At 39.6% G+C, this 18,686-nt stretch overlaps 1 protein-coding gene across 2 annotated transcripts in view; it reads right to left on the bottom strand.

Annotated features, from left to right (window-relative positions):
* Positions 1-18,686, bottom strand: part of CACHD1 (cache domain containing 1) — a 223,768-nt gene that overhangs the window by 84,538 nt on the left and 120,544 nt on the right. For both annotated transcript variants that reach the window (XM_024233337.2, XM_054554386.1), the window contains exon 4: positions 5,954-6,060. In XM_024233337.2, coding sequence (XP_024089105.1) covers positions 5,954-6,060 — 107 coding nt within the window. The remainder of the gene's footprint in view (positions 1-5,953; positions 6,061-18,686) is intronic.

The raw sequence follows: 18,686 nt of genomic DNA on the forward strand, positions 1-18,686 counted from the left end.
GAATTTAAAAGAAAAAAAAGAGAGAGAGTGAGAAAGTAGGGATAAAAGCAGGAAAGAACCTGAGCAAAACATTACCAGAACCATAATATAACACATGTACTGTCAAACTTTAGTTATTTGAATAGACTCAGGGACAAGGAGTCAATTTAGAAAGTAGGGATCTGGCTGGGGTGGTTTTAAGAAAAAGAATACACATGTGTGTTGGATGAATGGACACATGACCCAGTTTTGGACAAATGAAGCTAAGAATGGTTTATAATTTATGTGAGTCTGCTTCCAGCTAGTCTGAGAGGCAATCTGAAACTGTGTTATCAATTAGGGGCCCATTGATGAATTATACACAGTCTGAAAGAGCCTAAGGCTGGACATCTTACAGATGTAAATATCAGACATGTGATAACCTACAAAGTACATTAATTCTGCTCTGAAAAGGGGTATGAGCCGTACAGGAGGAAAAGGGGGAACTCTGAGGTCACCTTTCACCATATCCCACTCCTCTCATATTACAAATAACTGCTCAAGTATGTGGACTTTGGGATGTAGCCACTGCCTAGTAGAATGTTGCAAAACTTCAAATGCAAGCAAGTCGGTTCTTAAATATCTGAATATTGCCAAAATCTGCTTGTAAATCTAGCTGTGTCAACTGTGCTGAGAACAACTCTTGTTATGTAGTAGGTTATACTTGAGACATGCTCATAGAAATATAAAAATTCAAGATCTGGTCTTTATATTTTACTTACCTCTGCCCTCTCCACACTCTTCTTCCCTACCCTCTGAATTTTCAAACTATCTGAACTCTCTTCCTTAATAAATAAACACTGAAATACATCAGCATTTTGTTGGGATTATTTGTGCACTGAGTTTCAGTCTAAACCTCAGTAACAGGAGGTAATCTTAGTACCACTAACAGGTCTTTAATGCTGATTCCCTGGTCCTCACTCTCAGCTGATGATCTTGCTTTCTAATTCTCTGAAAAAACAGAATCACTAAGAAGGGAGTGCCCCCAAGTTCATACCCATCATCATATGAGCATCTCCATCCATGTACCCTTCCTTTCCTCTTCTTGCTATGAATGAACTCTTTGTGCTTCTAGGTCCTCTACTGGTGATGCAGTATCTCTTACCTGATCAAGGAAAAAGCTCTAGCAATCTTCTCCCCTTGCTCTTGTGTCAATCTCTACTGGATTATTCCCTTTGGCACATAAACTGAGTATTTCTCTCAATTAAAAAATATCTTCTTGATCTCATCTGGCCTTCCAACCTTCCTTTGAGCAAATCTCAGGAGTTCAAGTCCTTATTTCCTCTGACTCCTCTCCTCTGTTCTCCAGAGCTTGAACCCTCTAGGATCAGCCTATGCTACTATTCTACCAAACAACCCTTGACAAGCTCACCCATAGCCTCTACATTGCTAAATCATATGGCCGGTTTTGTAGACCCTCAGCATACAGGGACTAGGTGACAAAGTTGATCACTCCCTCTTTCTTGCAACACTTTCTTCACTTGGCTTCAGGGAGACAGCCCTCTTGGTCCTCTTTCTACCCAACTGACTGCCCTTCTCAGCTCCCTTTCCAGCTTCCTCTTCATCTCAGTGTCACCTCAGCAGTAAAGCACCCCAAGACTCAGTCCCTGGAGCCCTTATCTTTTCTACCCACAGTCACTTGCTACGTGATCTAAATGAGCCTCATGATTTTAGTACTACCTATACACAATGAATCTCTAGCCTTGGCTATTCCCTAGACTGCAGACTTGTATATCCAACAGCTTATGAGGCCCTTCTTAGATATCCAACGAGCATCTCAAATGTAACTTTTAATAACCTGCCTCTCACACAAACCTGCTCTTCTCCCAGCATTCCCCATCACAATAAATGACAACTCTGTCCTTCTTCTTGTAAGGCCAAGGATCTTAAAAGTCTTTCTGGACTCCTCTCTTACTTTCACATACCCGGTCCCCCACCCTGCCCACCATCCAATGGACCAGCAAATCCTACTGATTCTACCTTCAAAACATATTCAGAATTCAACTGCTTCTCACCACCTCCACTGTCACTGCACTATTAATTCTATCATCATCTGCTGCCTGGATTTTGGAGTAACTTTCTAAGTTGTCTTCCCCTACTTCTACCTTTGCCTTGTCCAGTCTAGTCTTGGCTCAGTAAACCTTTTAACCTACTTCTACCTTTGCCTTGTCCAGTCTAGTCTTGGCTCAGTAAACCTTTTAACCTACTTCTACCTTTGCCTTGTCCAGTCTAGTCTTGGCTCAGTAAACCTTTTAACCTAAGTCAAATCATGTCACTTCTCTATTTAACTCCCCCACCACATGATGGCTTTCTATCTCATTCAGAGCAAAAGCTAAAGTCCTTATAATGGCCAGTAAAATAAGGCTCTTGGTGACCTGGCCCCCGACTGCCTCTCTGGCCTAATCTACTCCCAGCTCTTTCACACCACCACAGTTACAGTGGCCTTCTTGCAGTTTCCGAGCACACCAAACAGTCACTCAATTCAAGGTCTTTGCCCCAGATATGCTGCCCCCAGATAAACTCATAGTCTACAATCCCACTTACTCAGATCTCACCCACAAACCCTTAGATGAAATAGTAAGTTGTCTGCTCCTCCCCCCAACAGCCAACCGTATTCCCTATGTCTCATCTCTGCTTTACTTTTCCTTGATAGCATTCATCATCTTCTAACATATCACTTGTTTCTATGTCTCCTGGCCCCTGGCCTCCAGATTAGAAGCTGTGTGTGTGTGTGTGTGTGTGTGTGTGCGTGCGTGCGTGTGTGTGTTTTACAGCTCCTGACCTAGAACAAAAGAGTACTTACTATGCAGAAGGCATTTAATATATATTTGTCAAATGACTTCTAGTTGTACTTATTCCTTACACTTAATAGGTAGGATACCATTCTTCCAGGTTATGGCCATATACTAGAGAGGCCATTCCCCAGATTCCCCTGTGTAAACTCTCCCAATGGCCTTCTAACTCATTCAGAGCAAAAGCTAAAGTCCATAACCTGGAAGAACGGCCTGAGTATTCACTAAGAAAAAGTAACACTACTTCTAACAGTGAAGCTAGATCTCAACAATGTGCTCATTATCAGAAACAATACAATAAATAGACATAAAATAAGGCAATGAGGATGAGACCCTGGCTGCCACAGCCTCCAGATCCTCCAAGATCTGACCCACTGATCTGGATGGTCTTGGCAGGGGACCATCATTCTGGACCCCAAGTGAGCACACCGAACCCTCAGTCTGCCCAAGCCTGCCCTTTCCTACTGTCCCAGTCACACAGCCAGGAGGTTAATGGAGCTTCTAGAATCTCAACACCAGACTTAGGATCTATTATCGGAAATATGTTAAGGACGGTACTATCTACTGGAAAGGAGTAAAAATGCATTTGAAAGTAGTCCGTAATTCCTTCTTGTTTTATTTTTTCCCTGATTATAAAAACAGCAAATGCTTAATTTAAGATTAAGAAAATTAATAAGGAAGTAAAAATATCCCACTGTTTCATCATTAAAAAATAACTAATAACATTTATGTGTGATCCATCTAGATCTTATATAAATACACACTAGTATTTAAAACTTAATTATTGTATAAATGCACACTAATTCTTAAATCTCGCTAGGCGCGGTGGCTCATGCCTGTAATCCCAGCACTTTAGGAGGCTGAAGCAGGTGGACCACCTGAGTTTAGGAGTTCGAGACCAGCCTGGCCAACATGGTGAAACCCTATCTCTACTAAAAATGCAAAAATTAGCCAGTTGGTGGTGGGTGCCTGTAATCCCAGCTACTTGGGAGACTGAGGCAGGAGAATTGCTTGAACCCAGAAGGCAGAGGTTGCAGTGAGCCAAGATTGCACCACTGCACTCCAGCCTGGGTGACAGAGCAAGACTCTGTCTTTAAAAAAAAAAAAAGGAAAGAAAAAGAAAGAAAGGCTGGGCGAGGTGGCTCATGCCTGTAATCCCAGTACTTCGGAAGGCTGAGGTGGGTGGACCACAAGGTTAGGAGTTTGAGACCAGCCTGTCCAACATGGTGAAACCCCATCTCCACAAAAAATACAAAAATTAGCTGGGTGTGGTGGTGGGCACCTATAATCCCAGCTACTTGGGAGGCTGAGGCAGGAGAATTGCTTGAATCTGGGAGGCAGGGGTTGCAGTGAGCCATGATCGCACCACTGCACTCCAGCCTGGGTGACATAGCAAGACTCTATCTCAAAGAAAAAAAAAAAAAAACCCATGAGTTACCATGACTTGTAAAAAATTTAACTACATACAATGTTGGATTACAGTATGTATTTTTGGAACACTTACATCTGATCCTATTCAAAGATTGCTATTTCAACCTCAAGTCTTCAGACCAAGCAACATCTCTCGTGTACCTGGGAATGTTTTAGAGAAAAAACTGAATTTGGGAACCTGGAGACTCGAGTTCCAGCTTTGTACCCTGTGCCAGTTGTGGAATCCTCCCCGTTAATTTACCTGCCCATTCCATGCCCTTGTCCCACCCTCTTCTGTTATTTTTGTAATGAAAACCATTCTCATTTGGCTTCCTTTCTAGTAGTAAACCTCACTTGCTGCAGATGGTTCCAGATGATCTGACCAATGAAAAACGATATGCCTAGCAGATTTAGGTTGGATCATTTATCTAGCAGCTATAGTTTTATTATGCCTAAGAAACATGCAACTTACAGCTTGTTCTTTTCAGACCTAATAGATTACATGATTTGTGTATACAATTCCCAAAGATTACAATTTCTGCCCCAAACTGAGACCTACTGGGGCCCTAAAAGTAAATATTCTGGTCCTCTGCCTTTCTCTTCGGCTTTATGTGTCTACATGAGACCTGGAATTTGGGAAGTATGGTTCTTCATGTTTAAGGATGCTTTGTCTTTCCAGCAATAAGGAAAGTCTTAGGAGGTTCCTGTGCTTTAGATTTTTTTCTTGGTAAAATCTGAGGATTGGAGATGCTATTATTTCTCAAGTTCCTTCCAGCTCTTAAACGGTGAAGCCTCTAGGTTCTGAGATGTATCAATCAACAAGAGTACATAAGACAAAAAGAAAGAGGAATATGGAGTGAAACTCTAGGGCAAAAAAGTGGAGATATCAGGTCACTTTGGAGCTAACCAGTAGTTATATAAATGAGTACCCCATAGTTATTAACACCGCCTTCAGCTGAGTTCCAATGAGAACAGGAAGAAAGTTCAACCTTGGTATATAGTATTATGGCCCTAAGTTCATTAATAGAAAAGATCTCACAGCATTCTTCCAGAAAAATTCCAAAACAGATTAAAAATTGTAACTAGGGAATGCAAAGAAAATCCAATATCTCCTATTGCAAAGATAACTGGGGTCTCTAAAATAACCTTTAAAATAACAGACGTAAAATTCATGATAAATGAGTTAATAGATTGAAGAGCATAGAAAGGTATTTGGCATGTACCATATATAGCTATCTAGTAGAAGCTTAAGATATTGGCTGGGTGTGGTGGCTCACGCCTGTAATCCCAGCACTTTGGGAGGCCGAGGCCGGCAGATCACGAGGTCAGGAGATTGAGACCACCCTGGCTAACACAGTGAAAACCCATTTCTACTAAAAATACAAAAAATTAACTGGGCGTGGTGGCGGGCACCTGTAGTCCCAGCTACTTGGGAGGCTGAGGCAGGAGAATGGCGTGAACCTGGGAGGCAGAGCTTACAGTGAGCTGAGATTGCACCACTGCACTCCAGCCTGGGCGACAGACTGAGACTCTGTTTCAAAAAAAAGATGTAAGCTTGATTTTTATTTTCTTCCTCTCCCTCTCTTGATGGTTAACTTTCTAGCAAGAAATATCCAGTCTTAAGTATATAATACTTCTCTTCAAAAATTAAAAAAAAAATTGAAGCAATATATTTATTCAACTTGAATGTGGTAGAATACAGTTAATCTTTATAAAGTCAATGGATTACTGACCTGAATTTAAGTCTCGTCCTGGATTGAAGGCCCGGCTATTAACAGTAGTAGAAAGTCGATCACAACTAATTGTTCTAGACACATTGGTATTAAAGTTCCCATCGAATCTGAAACAATAGGAGAGAATTAGCAATACTTATTCAGTCCAGAAAAACCAACCAACAAAAATAATGGTTTACAACGTGTACAAGACAGGTCAGCCCATAAACAGTACAACTGTGATTTAGATTTAAATATTCAAAAAAAAAAATTTCAGAACTCTGTATGTGGTGGGGGGAACACCTGCATCTAGAAGATTTTAGAAGTCAAATTCAATTCGAAGATAAAAACAACCATTCTTCAAATCGACTTTTCTCGAATAAACTCAAGTCAGTACTACTGATAAAATCATACAGAAAATAGATGACCAAATTCAAAATAAAGCTACAAAAAAAAAATCAGATGGGAGCTCTGATGTTACATGTAAAACAGAATTCTTTAAATTATCCTATTTGAAAACCAATGACCAAGTACAAAAATAGACAGTAGTGAAGGTTGAATGGGTGTGGAGTAGGAATGGTCTAGATGTGCAATCCTGCTCTGTCACTATTAGAAAGATTATTCAATTTTTCTGGGTCTCAGTTTTCTTATCTGAAAAATAAAACTTATTTTCCAAAGCCATAAAAAAATTAAAAATAATGTATGGAAGTTCCTCTCATAGTACATGACGCATAGCTTGTACCTGCCAGGCTGTCATGCAAATAAGGCAAAAGTCTTTTGATTTCCAGTGGTAGTGTAATGCTAGTACTAGAGCTAGAACATTGCTATTATTCTAGCTAGTAGCTTATCAATAAATATTAGTGGAATCAATGATCCATTGCTATAGCAACCAACAATCTGAAAGAATATAATAGGAAAACATACCAGCTTATTTACATATAGTCATAAAGAGTATTTTTAAGTGAATTTCATCCAGGAGTAACAAAAGCGAAGGATCTTGAACTTCTAAGTAAACTATTTAGGATTTCAGACCCTGAGAGGACTCTTAAAGTTTCTAAGAGATCCTCACATAAATGCAACTTGAAATAAGGTTTTTAAAAATTTGTGTTAAAATGTCAACTTCAGGAACCACTAATGCAACTCTATGAACCCAAATAGAGAAGCTATAAAGCTAGGAGAAACATTCCTAAAAAGCAATATCCATTTGACCACTGGCATGAACTTTAATTATCTGTTGATCACATCTCCTAACACATAAGAACACATAAGAACACATGCAACTGATTGTACAAGCAAGGGGACTAGGTTTTCACATGGTATGTTGGTTTCAACAGCAAAAGCTAAAAACAGTCTTGCTTTATTTCATATCATCTCAAAGAAGGAGATAGCTGGATTTTACTGTTAGTCCAGGCTCTAACCTAGTGCAGAGTTACACCAACAATGTCAACTGTGCCTCAAAGGACACAGTTGCTTCACCAACGTGGCTGCCCTTCCTTGGACCTGCTCCAGTTTGTCTAGACGAGAAGACTGCTGCCTCAGAAGCCACAGATGGAGGGAAAAGAAGAGATTAATACAGCAGCTGCCGCTGTGTCCATGCTGGCAAGGCACTATCACTATAACCTCACTTCTCTCTATGCTATAGCTAGCCACACTAAGTCTATTCCCTCCCTGACGTTTTTATAAAAGGGTAGATAATACTTTAGGCTTTGTGGGCCAAAAAGACTGTTGCAACTGCTCTGCCATTGTAGTGTGAAAGCAGCTACTGAAAATACATAAAAGATTGAGTATGGCTGTGTTCCAATAAAACTTAATTTTCAAAAACAGGTGGTATTCCAGACCTGTTTCACCACTGCTAGTCTAGACCAGGGCAATCCAAGAGAAGTCTCTGGGATGATGAAAATGTATTATTTTTGCACTGTCCAACATGTTAGACACATGTGGCTACTGAGCATTTGAAATGTGGCTAGCATAATAGAGACACTAAATTTTCTATTTTATTTCATCTTAGTTTGTAAATAGTCACTGAAGAGTGGCTACCATATTGGACAATGGAAGGCTAGAAGGTTCTCCTGATTACTTGTCTAGTAATCCTTCAAGTCTCTGTTCATGTTTCCCTTCTTCAGAAAGGCCTATCCTGATTGTGATGACTTCCCAAGTCTATGTCAACTGCCTCCATATTCTGTCAAGGCATGTGCCATAATTTTAAATTTACCATTCTATTCATGTTTTTTATAGATCAGATTCCATAAATAGACAAGAGTGCCATGAAGGGAAGCACCATGTCTTGTTGATTTTGTTCACCACTGCATACATTGCTTAGCATTGTTCTGGTCATAAGTAGGTGCTCATATTAACTGGTCTTTTATGACCATCCACACCATTCAGGGTGCCTAGTCCTGTTCTGGGCTCCCCGGAAGGCTCCAAGGAATCTTAGCAAGTGAGGACCATGACTCAGTTGAATGGTTCCAATACTAAAAGTCTAGCTACTTCAGAACCACCTGGGATGCATGTTGGAATGCAGATCCCTGGGATCTACCGTTAAGAGAGTCTGATTTAGTGAGTCTGGGGTAAGGCCAAGGAATCTGATTTTCATAGGCTCTGGAGGAATGAGAACTACCCTCCAATTCCGCTATGCAGATTCTTTTAGAAATAAAGCAAAGTAATGGCTTTCTGCATGAGCACAGGTACTTCCCTGTAGGTCTCAAAGAGACAGAAGACACAGGATCTTCTGATTGGATTTAGATCAAGAGAATAGGGTAGTTCTGAGGTACATCTGCAGCTGACATCTGAACTTTGCTGTCCAAGTTATGAACCCTTTCTCCTACCCATTTCACAGTTGAGAAAAATGATACCAAAGATCACATAGCAAGTCAGGGACCTAAGAGAGACTTGAACCCATCACTCAACTCCTTTCCAGAGACAAACCACATACGATTCTGCATAAGTGATACATAAAGAAGAACCTGCAACTCAAGAGGGTTACTGACATATCTTCCCAGGAAATGTGTAAACCTGGAGAGAGCCTTTGTCTATCTGGATGAAGTTTCCACAGACAGCATGTCACTTTCAGCATCGCCCCTTGAGAGAGCTGAAGTCCAATGCTGAGGATACATAGATTTTTCTGGACCTTTGTGAAATGCAGGCTGGCTCATGGGACCAGGGACATCAGGGAACTATTATTATAGGTTGTTTTACTTCCTTTGCTGAAAAGATAATCTCTAAGAGCATTAAAGAAAACATTTTTATAACAATAAAAATGACAGTGACTCAATAACAAAAGTAGGTGCTTGATAAACATTTCTCCATCATAAAATAGTTTCACAATGTGGTACTTGTCAACAATAATCTACCCGACCTTCTCTTCCCACCGTCTCCTATCCTACACTTCTAACCAAACTGGCCCCTCCCTATGTGCTCTTCTGTTCGACCCCAATTGTGATGCTCTCCAGTGTCCACTCCACCCTTTCTTCAAAGTCCAGCTCAACTCTTCTGCCTCTTTCAAATTTCTCCCTAGTACTGGCCCATGACGAGTCCTTCCTCCTCCAAGCTGACTAATGCCATTCTGCTTCTTAACTATATGCCTGTGTCTTCTTCCTATTTTTCTTATTTTGTAATCAAGCAACATAATATCACAGTCCTATCTATTAGATACTGATTTTTTTTTAAGATTCTGCTTATACCAGCAAAACACTAATCAATTGTCTTAGTCCATTTGGACTATAAACTAGGTGATTCATGAACAACAGAAATTCATTTCTCACAAGTCTGGAGGCTGGGAAGTCCATGATTAAGGTACTGGCAGATTTAGTGTCTGGTGAGGGGCCACTTTCTGGTTCATAGATGTGGCCTTTTCGCTGTGTCCTCAGTGACAGGGGTAAGGCAGCTCTCTGAGACCTCTTTTGTAAGGGTACTAATACCATTCATGGAGGCTCTGCTTTCATGATCTAATTTCCCAAAGGCAATGATATTACTATATAATATTATATATTAATGATATTAATATATAATATTAATCATATTCCTCCTAATATGATCACATTGGTGATCACATTGGTGATGATCACATTGGTGATTAGTTTCCAACATGTAAATTTGGGACGGAGAAGGCAAACATTCATACCATTGCATCAATAAAATTTAAAAATAAGATTTATTATAAATAATGAACAAATTATCGTATTCATTTTGCCTTCCCCCTATACCAAATAAATGTGTGTTACATGGGGGTGAAATGCCAAAAGATGATTATCATGGAACCCCTATTTGACTAAACCCTACCCATGTAGCTCTTGAATTCTCAATTCTCTCTAAAACCTTTTATGCACTTGAGAAATTTTAGCTTCCCCCAATGGGACTGTAGGTTACTGGAGGATTTATATTTCTCTCTCACGTCTAGCACAGTTGCTGGAAGGTGGGGCCTTCCATAAATTCTTACTGGTTGACTGAGTAACGAGAAAGGGCAGACAGTTAAGTCACCAGAAAGCTCCCGGCATTTTATTTCATAATATTCATTGAACATCTACTGTATTTCATAAGAGTCTCAACTGCCATGAGTTCTCTCACATGTGCTGAATTTCAGCTGTGCAGCATTCACTTGCCAGTCAAGTTAGCATGAAAAGCCTAGAAATCAACCTCACTCTGCTGCTTTTCTCACTACCACTGATGTGCCGGTCAGATAAAGAAGGAGGTGTCAATAGGGGCTTAAGATATACAGGGCTGGTGGACCAGCTAGGCTAGCAGGAGTAACTACTGGAAGCAAAAGTGAAGAGTGCTTATCTTTCTACCCTTCACTAACACTCCAACGCCTGCCACTTTTTCTGGACTCTGGACTCCACACACAGGGGTAAAACATGCTCAGCCATCCTTGTTACTTTAGCTACCTCTGGTCCCCAGAGGAAGAGTCACCTTGCCAAAGACAGGAATGCATTTTATGCCCATATGCCTTTGAGAAAAGTGACTTATAAAAAGAAACATGCTATTCACCCTGATTTGGAGAGTGTGAGAAATATAAAGCTCATACTTAGGACACTTTATAAAAACATGTCACTTATTCTTAGGGGTTACCTAAAAGATTTTTCATTAAGAAGTACATTAGCTGCCAGTCACATTTATATAATTACGGGTTTATGGAAAGGCCAAGAAGTGGTAAAATCATAGATTTTCATACAAAATGAATGGGCAATTCAACTTAAGAGGTTTGGTTTGCTTCATTCCTCATGCCTGTGCTTTTACAAAGTTAGTAATGACAATAGAAAACTCTGATCTAAATCTCCTTTAGACCCCGACTCTATAACTGCATTCTATACTCATTTTCATAAGATAAAACCAGTGTCTGAAATTCAGTTTCAAGAGAAATAACTCCATCTCTCCAACCCCTATAAGTTTAAAAAAAAAAAAAAACACTTCCTTTTGGATTTACTTTCATGAACAACTGATCGAAACTGCATCCCGAGGGAGAAAACAGAACTGTGACTCCCACTTTGATCTCTTCCCCATGGAGAAATTCACTCCCTGCCTGGCTTGCAAGATGTTCATTTGATTGACGTTTGCTCTGATGTGCAAACTGCTTTGAACTTCAGACATTTAATTCCCATCAGGCTGCAGTCATTTTTATTCTCCTTCAACAGGATTTACAAGCAGGAGATCAGCAAATGTAGAAGATAAAATAAATTTGCAGAAGCTTTGAATCTTACATCAAAACAGTGTTCAAGTGAGTTCCAATTGGATTTCATTCAGCCTCGATTCACAGTGTACATCAACTTTTCAGTGGAGTCCCAGTTTAGAAAGAAAGAGATATAAAGACCCCGCCCCCCCTCCGGCACCCCCCAACTCACACACCAGTTGGGGTTTACTTCCTTTCTTGGTCTTTGTTTAAATTTCCTAGGGAAGGTGATTTGCCATGCAAATCACTCAGAAACCTCGTTTTTTCTCAATATTTCCAGAGAAGTCTGCCTCATTTATCACATAGCATATAAAAATCACACCCACAGTGTCGGTTCCAAGGGCAGTGATGAAATGTGGAATTGTTCATGGATGAATTTTTAAGGTAATGATTAAAAAGCAAATCCCTGTGGAAACTGATCATCAAGTCCACACACAAACCAATGTAATGATAGCTAATAGGGTAGGGAATATTCTTTACTTGTTTGCTTGTTTTTAATCACTGCTACAATGCTGAGATAAGTGCAAAAGGTTAAAAAAAATCGTTTCTTCTGAAAGCAAAACTTGGTATCAGATCAGAAGTGGGTATGGAAGAAATGCTGAGAGGCTTCCGATTGGAGGTCACAACACAAACAGGCCTTTGCTGCCAGTGCCACTGAATTACCAAGCTTTGTTTTTAGAACAGCACACGTTTTTCTGGAAAACAAAGGCGGCGAAAACCCTTCACCAGTAGCTGCAGGAGCTGCTAAAGGAAGGTTCTGGACACTGAGAAACACTCAGGCCTACTAAGCCCCTGGGTCCTAGTAACAGCCTAACAGGGTCTGGTTTACTGTGATATGACACGGAGACATAGCTCTTTACCTCTATTCAACCAGGTTCCCGCTCATTCTTTCTGGGAAGCATCTGCTCTCCAAATATTTGAGCAACACCAGTTGAAAAGAATTAAACAAGAACCTCCTTATCGTCCACTTAACCACCCATGAGAATAAAGTTAAACAAAGAAAGAGCTAAGATAAAAATCAAACATCTGCACTGGCAAATATTTAAACTCTGTTTGAATGGTAGAGGAAAGGGGCAAGAGCAGGATCACTTCAAAAAGGAACTATCACATTTATAAAGTAAATAATACTCAAACCCCCCCTCGACTGAGTTTACTTATTCAAACACCTAAATAGATGGGCCAACCAAAAAGCTGTCAAATAACATGCAATCACATTCCGAGAAATAGTTTTTCCTTCCATCTCTGCAGAGATTGGAGTGATAAGTCACATTCTTTCTTTCTTATCAGTAATAAGGATTAAACCTTCAGGGTTCAGCAACTCAGCCAGATTGGAAACAAGGGCTGGTTTCAAATGCCCTTGGAAGGTAAGGCTTTTAGAGCAATAAAGTGTCTCCCTCTCTATTAAGTCTAAGTATCACACAGACCAACCATATTTCTTTTTCGCCATTTCCCTACCACAACAGATTATGGAGAGAAGGCCCTGCTGTGACCTTGTGTCTCACTTCTATATTCAAACAGATGGTATTATCATTCAATTCACTTTCTCATAAAAGCTTGGAAAATTGCACAGGTGACATCTAGGGTGAATTGGAAGTGGGCGCACAACCACATTAAACATTTATCCTTATCTTCCTCATCACCAGGTTGGACTAGGGGCACATGAAGAAAGACGGGTATCTGGAAAAATCAAAGAGAGAACAGGCTGGGGAGAGCAGCTTGGTGGGGTCTGCAGGCTGCCTCTGTGCCGTTCCATAGCACCCCTGTCCAACCTGCCACTTGACCTCTAATAGGGACTTGACACACTTTACAGTTATTTATTTATATACCCTTCTCCCTTGCTTGGTAGACACAAAAGGAGAGGTCTTTTCTTATGTTTCTTTATACCCAGGGCCTAGCTCAGAGTCTCCTTGTGAAGAGCAAAAGTTTAGTCAATGTCTGCCGGATAAATACACACAGAAAGCCCAAGAGGCTGAGATTTCCCAGGACTAGAGACCAGAGGCTGTATATTGGGTGTGTTCTCTCTCCTCACACACACTGAGTATTTGCTACACAGCAGACAACTGTGAGTGGTATGACACAGACACAAAAGAGAGGCACTAACAACTAAGAGTTAGCAGAGGACCTTGAAGATTAACTGGTTCCATCTACCAGCACACATGCACCGAGGAGGGAAGAGTCCTGTCCACACATCTCCCTGTTCTGTTAAAGAAACAGAAAAATATAAGATGCAGAATACTTATGGCTGATTCTACAAAGGCATACTATCCCAATATTAACAAGTTAATAAAGCTAGAGTGTAAAGACAGATATCTACATCATCGTACCAGATAAGTCAAGTCCCTAGAAAGAGATTATTGATAGATTTTTAAATCTGGGCCTTCTTTGAAATTGCTTTGGTATTTTTCACAATAAAAATGCACAAAAAGGTTTCTGCTTTTCAGCTAAGACAGGTTCTATTTCTTAAAGCTGGTATAGTCTGCTAGGCAGTTTTCTACAGAGATCAGATTTTAAAAAGAAAGAAAAATCACAAAACCATCTCTATTTAAAATCCATAAAAGGCAGCTGGTGAAATTCAATAGCATAAGCAGTGAGGCAGGTTTCCCATTCTTCCTTCAATGAAGGTCACACGAAAAACGCAGGAAGCTAGATTCTCAGCAGATCCAAATGCAGGCGCTTTCTGCTATAAGGGTACTCATCAAGACTCCTAAAGATAAAGACATCTATCTAATGCACACACACAAGCACATACAGGGAAATGACACAAATTGCTGCAGGTCAGCCAATTTAGAAACCTTGGAGGGTCATCTAGTTACCTCAAGTAGAATTCTAAGAAGGAACACATAGTTTAGCATTTCACTTGGCAGATGAGCCATTCTAATTTTACTACTGGTCAGAGTACCATTAAAAGAAAACAGCATTTGGAATTAGAAAACCTAAATTCCAAACCTGGCTCTCCACTAAGTCCTGCCATAACCTTTCTTTTTTTTTTTTTTTTTTTTTTTTAGACAAATTTTTGCTCATGTTGCCCAGGCTGGAGTGCAATGGCACGATCTCAGCTCACTGCAACCTCCGCCTCCCGGGTTCAAGCAATTCTCTTACTTCAGCCTCCCAAGTAGCTGGGATTGCAGGCACCCACCATCATGGGCAGCTAATTTTTGTATTTTTTGTAGAGATGGGGTTTCACCATGTTGGACAGGCTGGTCTCGAACTCCTAACCTCAGATGATCCACATGCCTCAGCCTCCCAAAGTGCTGGGATTACCCTGCCATAAACTTTCTAAGCCTGTTTCCTAATCTGTAAAAGTGGGGATGAGGGAGGTGGGCAGAGACAGTTTCTACCCCACCAGGTTGTTCAGAGGAACATATGAAGGATGTAATGTAAGTAACATATTGTTTAAAGAGCAACAGGCCTAAAAAAGTATTTCACTGAAGTATAAACATATGTAACTAAGTTTTCATAAATACAAAGCTTTCTGTAATATCTTTGTTAAATTTGAGCTCAACTCCAGTCCTCTGGTACCAATATCCAGAAAGACTATCTGTAACATTTAGTCAGCCTGTAGGAAATAATAATTTTTAAAGGCATTGGAAATGGAAGTGTGAGATAAGGCAGTGAAAATGACTTGAAAGACTAAGACTTGCCATACAACACTTCATGGGCATAAATACAAAACATATCTTCATGGAGAAATAATGTGACCTGCAATAAATTCAAACTCAGTTGTTCAGGACCAAGCTTGTCACATTATTTGACCTTGTGACACACAGATAACAAAGGAACAAAAGTTATAAGCACCTAAGTCACAATATTTCTCATAAAAACAGTAATAAGAAATAAGATGTATATAAGGTTAAACATCTTATATCATATTTTCCATGTGCACTACCTTAAAATTGGGTTAGAAAAAAATAGGAGTTGCCAACTTACGGGTCAGCTGTTATGTCTTGAAACATCATTCTATACAAAACTATACATTAACACAACATTAAAAGTAGACATCTCAAATTTCCCTTTCACCTGAACTGCCATGCACATGACATAGTTATGGGCATAAAAATATTTGTGGGATGAAAATAAAATGGTGCTGCAGGTTAATCTCAGAGGCTTAGCAAACATCTCCCAAGAATGATCTACGTACAACTTCAAATCAGCATGTTTATACTGGATCTATCATTTCCCTCCTAAAAGTCTTCTTTTGCTCCTATTTTCACCCTTTAGTTAATAGATTCCCATCTCCTAAAATGCTCAATTTAAAATTGGGAGCTGTCATTTCTAATCTTCCTCCTTACCAAACTCTCCAAGAAAACCTAGTTGCCAGATTCTGCATATTGTACATCCCTATTTTGACACTCTATATAATACACCAGTCCCTGGACGTCTTTGCTTTTTGCACCTTTGTCCCTTAAGGTGTCATTACTTTGTCTGTGATTATCTAACTGGCCCAACTTGACAAGCAACTTGCCTTTCTACTGTAATTTATTCTTCATTTGCCAACTAATTAATTTGCCCAAGACCTGACCACAGCCGTTCCTTGCTTTAAAACTGCTGCTTACTGAGAGAAATTTGTGTAGCTGACCTAGTATTTCAAGCCCACCATGGTGTTTCTCTTATCCATTGTGCCAGCTGGGTCTTCCACCTCCCCATCCTCAATTGCTGTATGGACACTTGCTGTTTTCTGGTCTGAAGCATTCTTCCCCTAGATCTATCTGTGGAAATTCTACTCTTCAAGGCCTTGACTACCACTTTTTCACCAAGCTTGAGCATTCGGAGGCCTTTGTTCATAATCTCTTCCTCCTCTAAAAGTCTTTGGATTTCTTTTATGACATTTGCCACAGACTGCCTTAGCTTACTCTACATGTGTCCTATGAGCTCTTGAAGGTACATACTGTGTTATTCATCTTTGTCCATCAGACAGTATCTAGTACAATGTATTATACATTAACTGCCTTGAAGATGGTACAGACAAGCTGAGTTGAAAAAGATATACATGTATGTAGGCATTTGGGAATGCATATTTTTAAAATTCATCATGCATATAACAAAATTACTAAGCATAACTGATAACTGAGATAACTAAATCAATATCAAACATGTTTCACATCACAGCTTGTAATAACACTGTTCAGATTAAAACAATGACTATTATGAATAGGCAAAAAAGTATTTAATAATATTGTTCAATTTCTGCCCAGAAGGGAAGTAGCTTGTTAATTCTGACAGCATCATAATGACTGAGACTCAAACACTAAAGACAAAGTCAGTTTTGCTACTACAAACTAACTCCTTTGGCAAATATTTATTGAGGACCTATTTAAGCAAGGTATTGAATACAGTTGTATCTGACAGGGTCCCTGAGTTAAAGTAACTAAGAAAGATGAGAGAGTACATAAAGAACAAATATGCCCTAGCACCTGGTACCATCACTCTCAGTTACCCAAAATCAACTTTGGCCACCTATGATTCCTCCCTCTTCCAAAACTCAAGAAGTAGGAGCCAACATCCAACTCCAGGCCTCCTCTTGCTCTTTGCTTACATAAATGAAATCAGGTAGGTCCTCTAGTTGTTACATGATTAAGAAGTGAAATTCCCTTAAAGTTCAGGTCTCATCATTTTACTCCCTTTCTCAAGAATCATAAATTAATTCCCTCATTCGAGCAACCAATATTTATTGAGTGTCTACTATACGTTAGACTGTAGATATAGAAGCAAGAGAAAGACAGACATTGTTCTTTACTTCACTTATGGAGCCTAAACCCTACTGAACAAAGTTTAAATTCTCTAGTCTAGCATTTGAGGATCCTTATGATCTAATAATGATCCAATTTCTTAGCTGCCTCTTCCATCATTTGCTCCATATACAAGTCCCTCTTCAGTGCTCCTGGTCATTTCTAGGCATGGGGTTTCTTCATATTAAGCTTCCTCTCCTGGAAAGTTCTTCCTCCATATCTCCATATATTCAAATCCTCTTCCTGCTTAAATACCCAGCTGAAATGTTTCTTCCATAAACCATTCCACAAGCCTTTATTTTTTCAAATGAATGGATGAATGAGTGATTTAACCTCTGTAACTCTTGCTGCATATCATCTTTTATCCCCCCATAAGGTCACTCTCAAAAAGATAAAAACAAGCTCTCTCATGGAATCCAGAATTTATTAATTTGAGCAGTAGGAAAAGTTGCCTATAATGGCAAATGGCTCCAGTTTAAAAACAAACAAACACAAACAACCTCCTAAGGAGTTTAAGGAAAATTATATCAGTCTTCAAAGTTGGAAGAGTCTCTGAAATATAGTTCAAACTGCTCATTTTACAGTTGAGGAAACTGAGGACCAAAGATGTTAAGTGAACGTCTTAAGATTACACGGCAAAGTGGCAGAGTGGAGGCCCATCCACTCTTTGTACTACATGACTCGGGTATAATTTACATCACACCTGAACTTACTGCTTATGATACTTCTTTTGCACCATAGTAGCTGCAAATAAAATAAAAAGACTTGCCTCTTCTTAGAAATGATAGAAGCTCATGCTTGAGTTCAGTTTAAAAACAAATAATTAAAAAACAAAACAAAACAAAACAAAAAAAACCCTTGACTTGAAGCTAAGTCCCTTAAGAATAGAAATTGTATCTTTTAAATCTACTATAAATTCCTAAAGAGCTAAGTATAGGAATCTGAACATTATGGGTCAGCATGGTAATCATCAAAATTAAAAAAAACAACTCTGAGTAAGTTACCTCTGGCTCATATGATGTCAATAATACTTACAGAACTTGAAATCCTATTATAGAAATGTATACAACATCTAAATCATGCCACAAAATACACAACCAATTTACAGGGAAAAAAGAACTACTCAAATGCTGAGATTCCTTTCCAGGCAGCTCAGTTACATGAGCACTAACTTTTTTTTTTTTTTTTTTTTTTAATCGAGACAGTCTCGCTCTGTCGCCCAGCTGCAGTGCAGTGGCACGGATCTCAGCTCAATGCAAGCTCTGCCTCCCGGGTTCACGCCATTCTCCTGCCTCAGCCTCCCGAGTAGCTAGGACTACAGGCGCCTGCCACCATGCCTGGCTAATTTTTTGTTTGTTTGTTTGTT

The sequence above is a fragment of the Pongo abelii genome, chromosome 1, assembly GCF_028885655.2.
Source record: "Pongo abelii isolate AG06213 chromosome 1, NHGRI_mPonAbe1-v2.0_pri, whole genome shotgun sequence".
In the NCBI taxonomy this organism is placed as follows: domain Eukaryota; kingdom Metazoa; phylum Chordata; class Mammalia; order Primates; family Hominidae; genus Pongo; species Pongo abelii.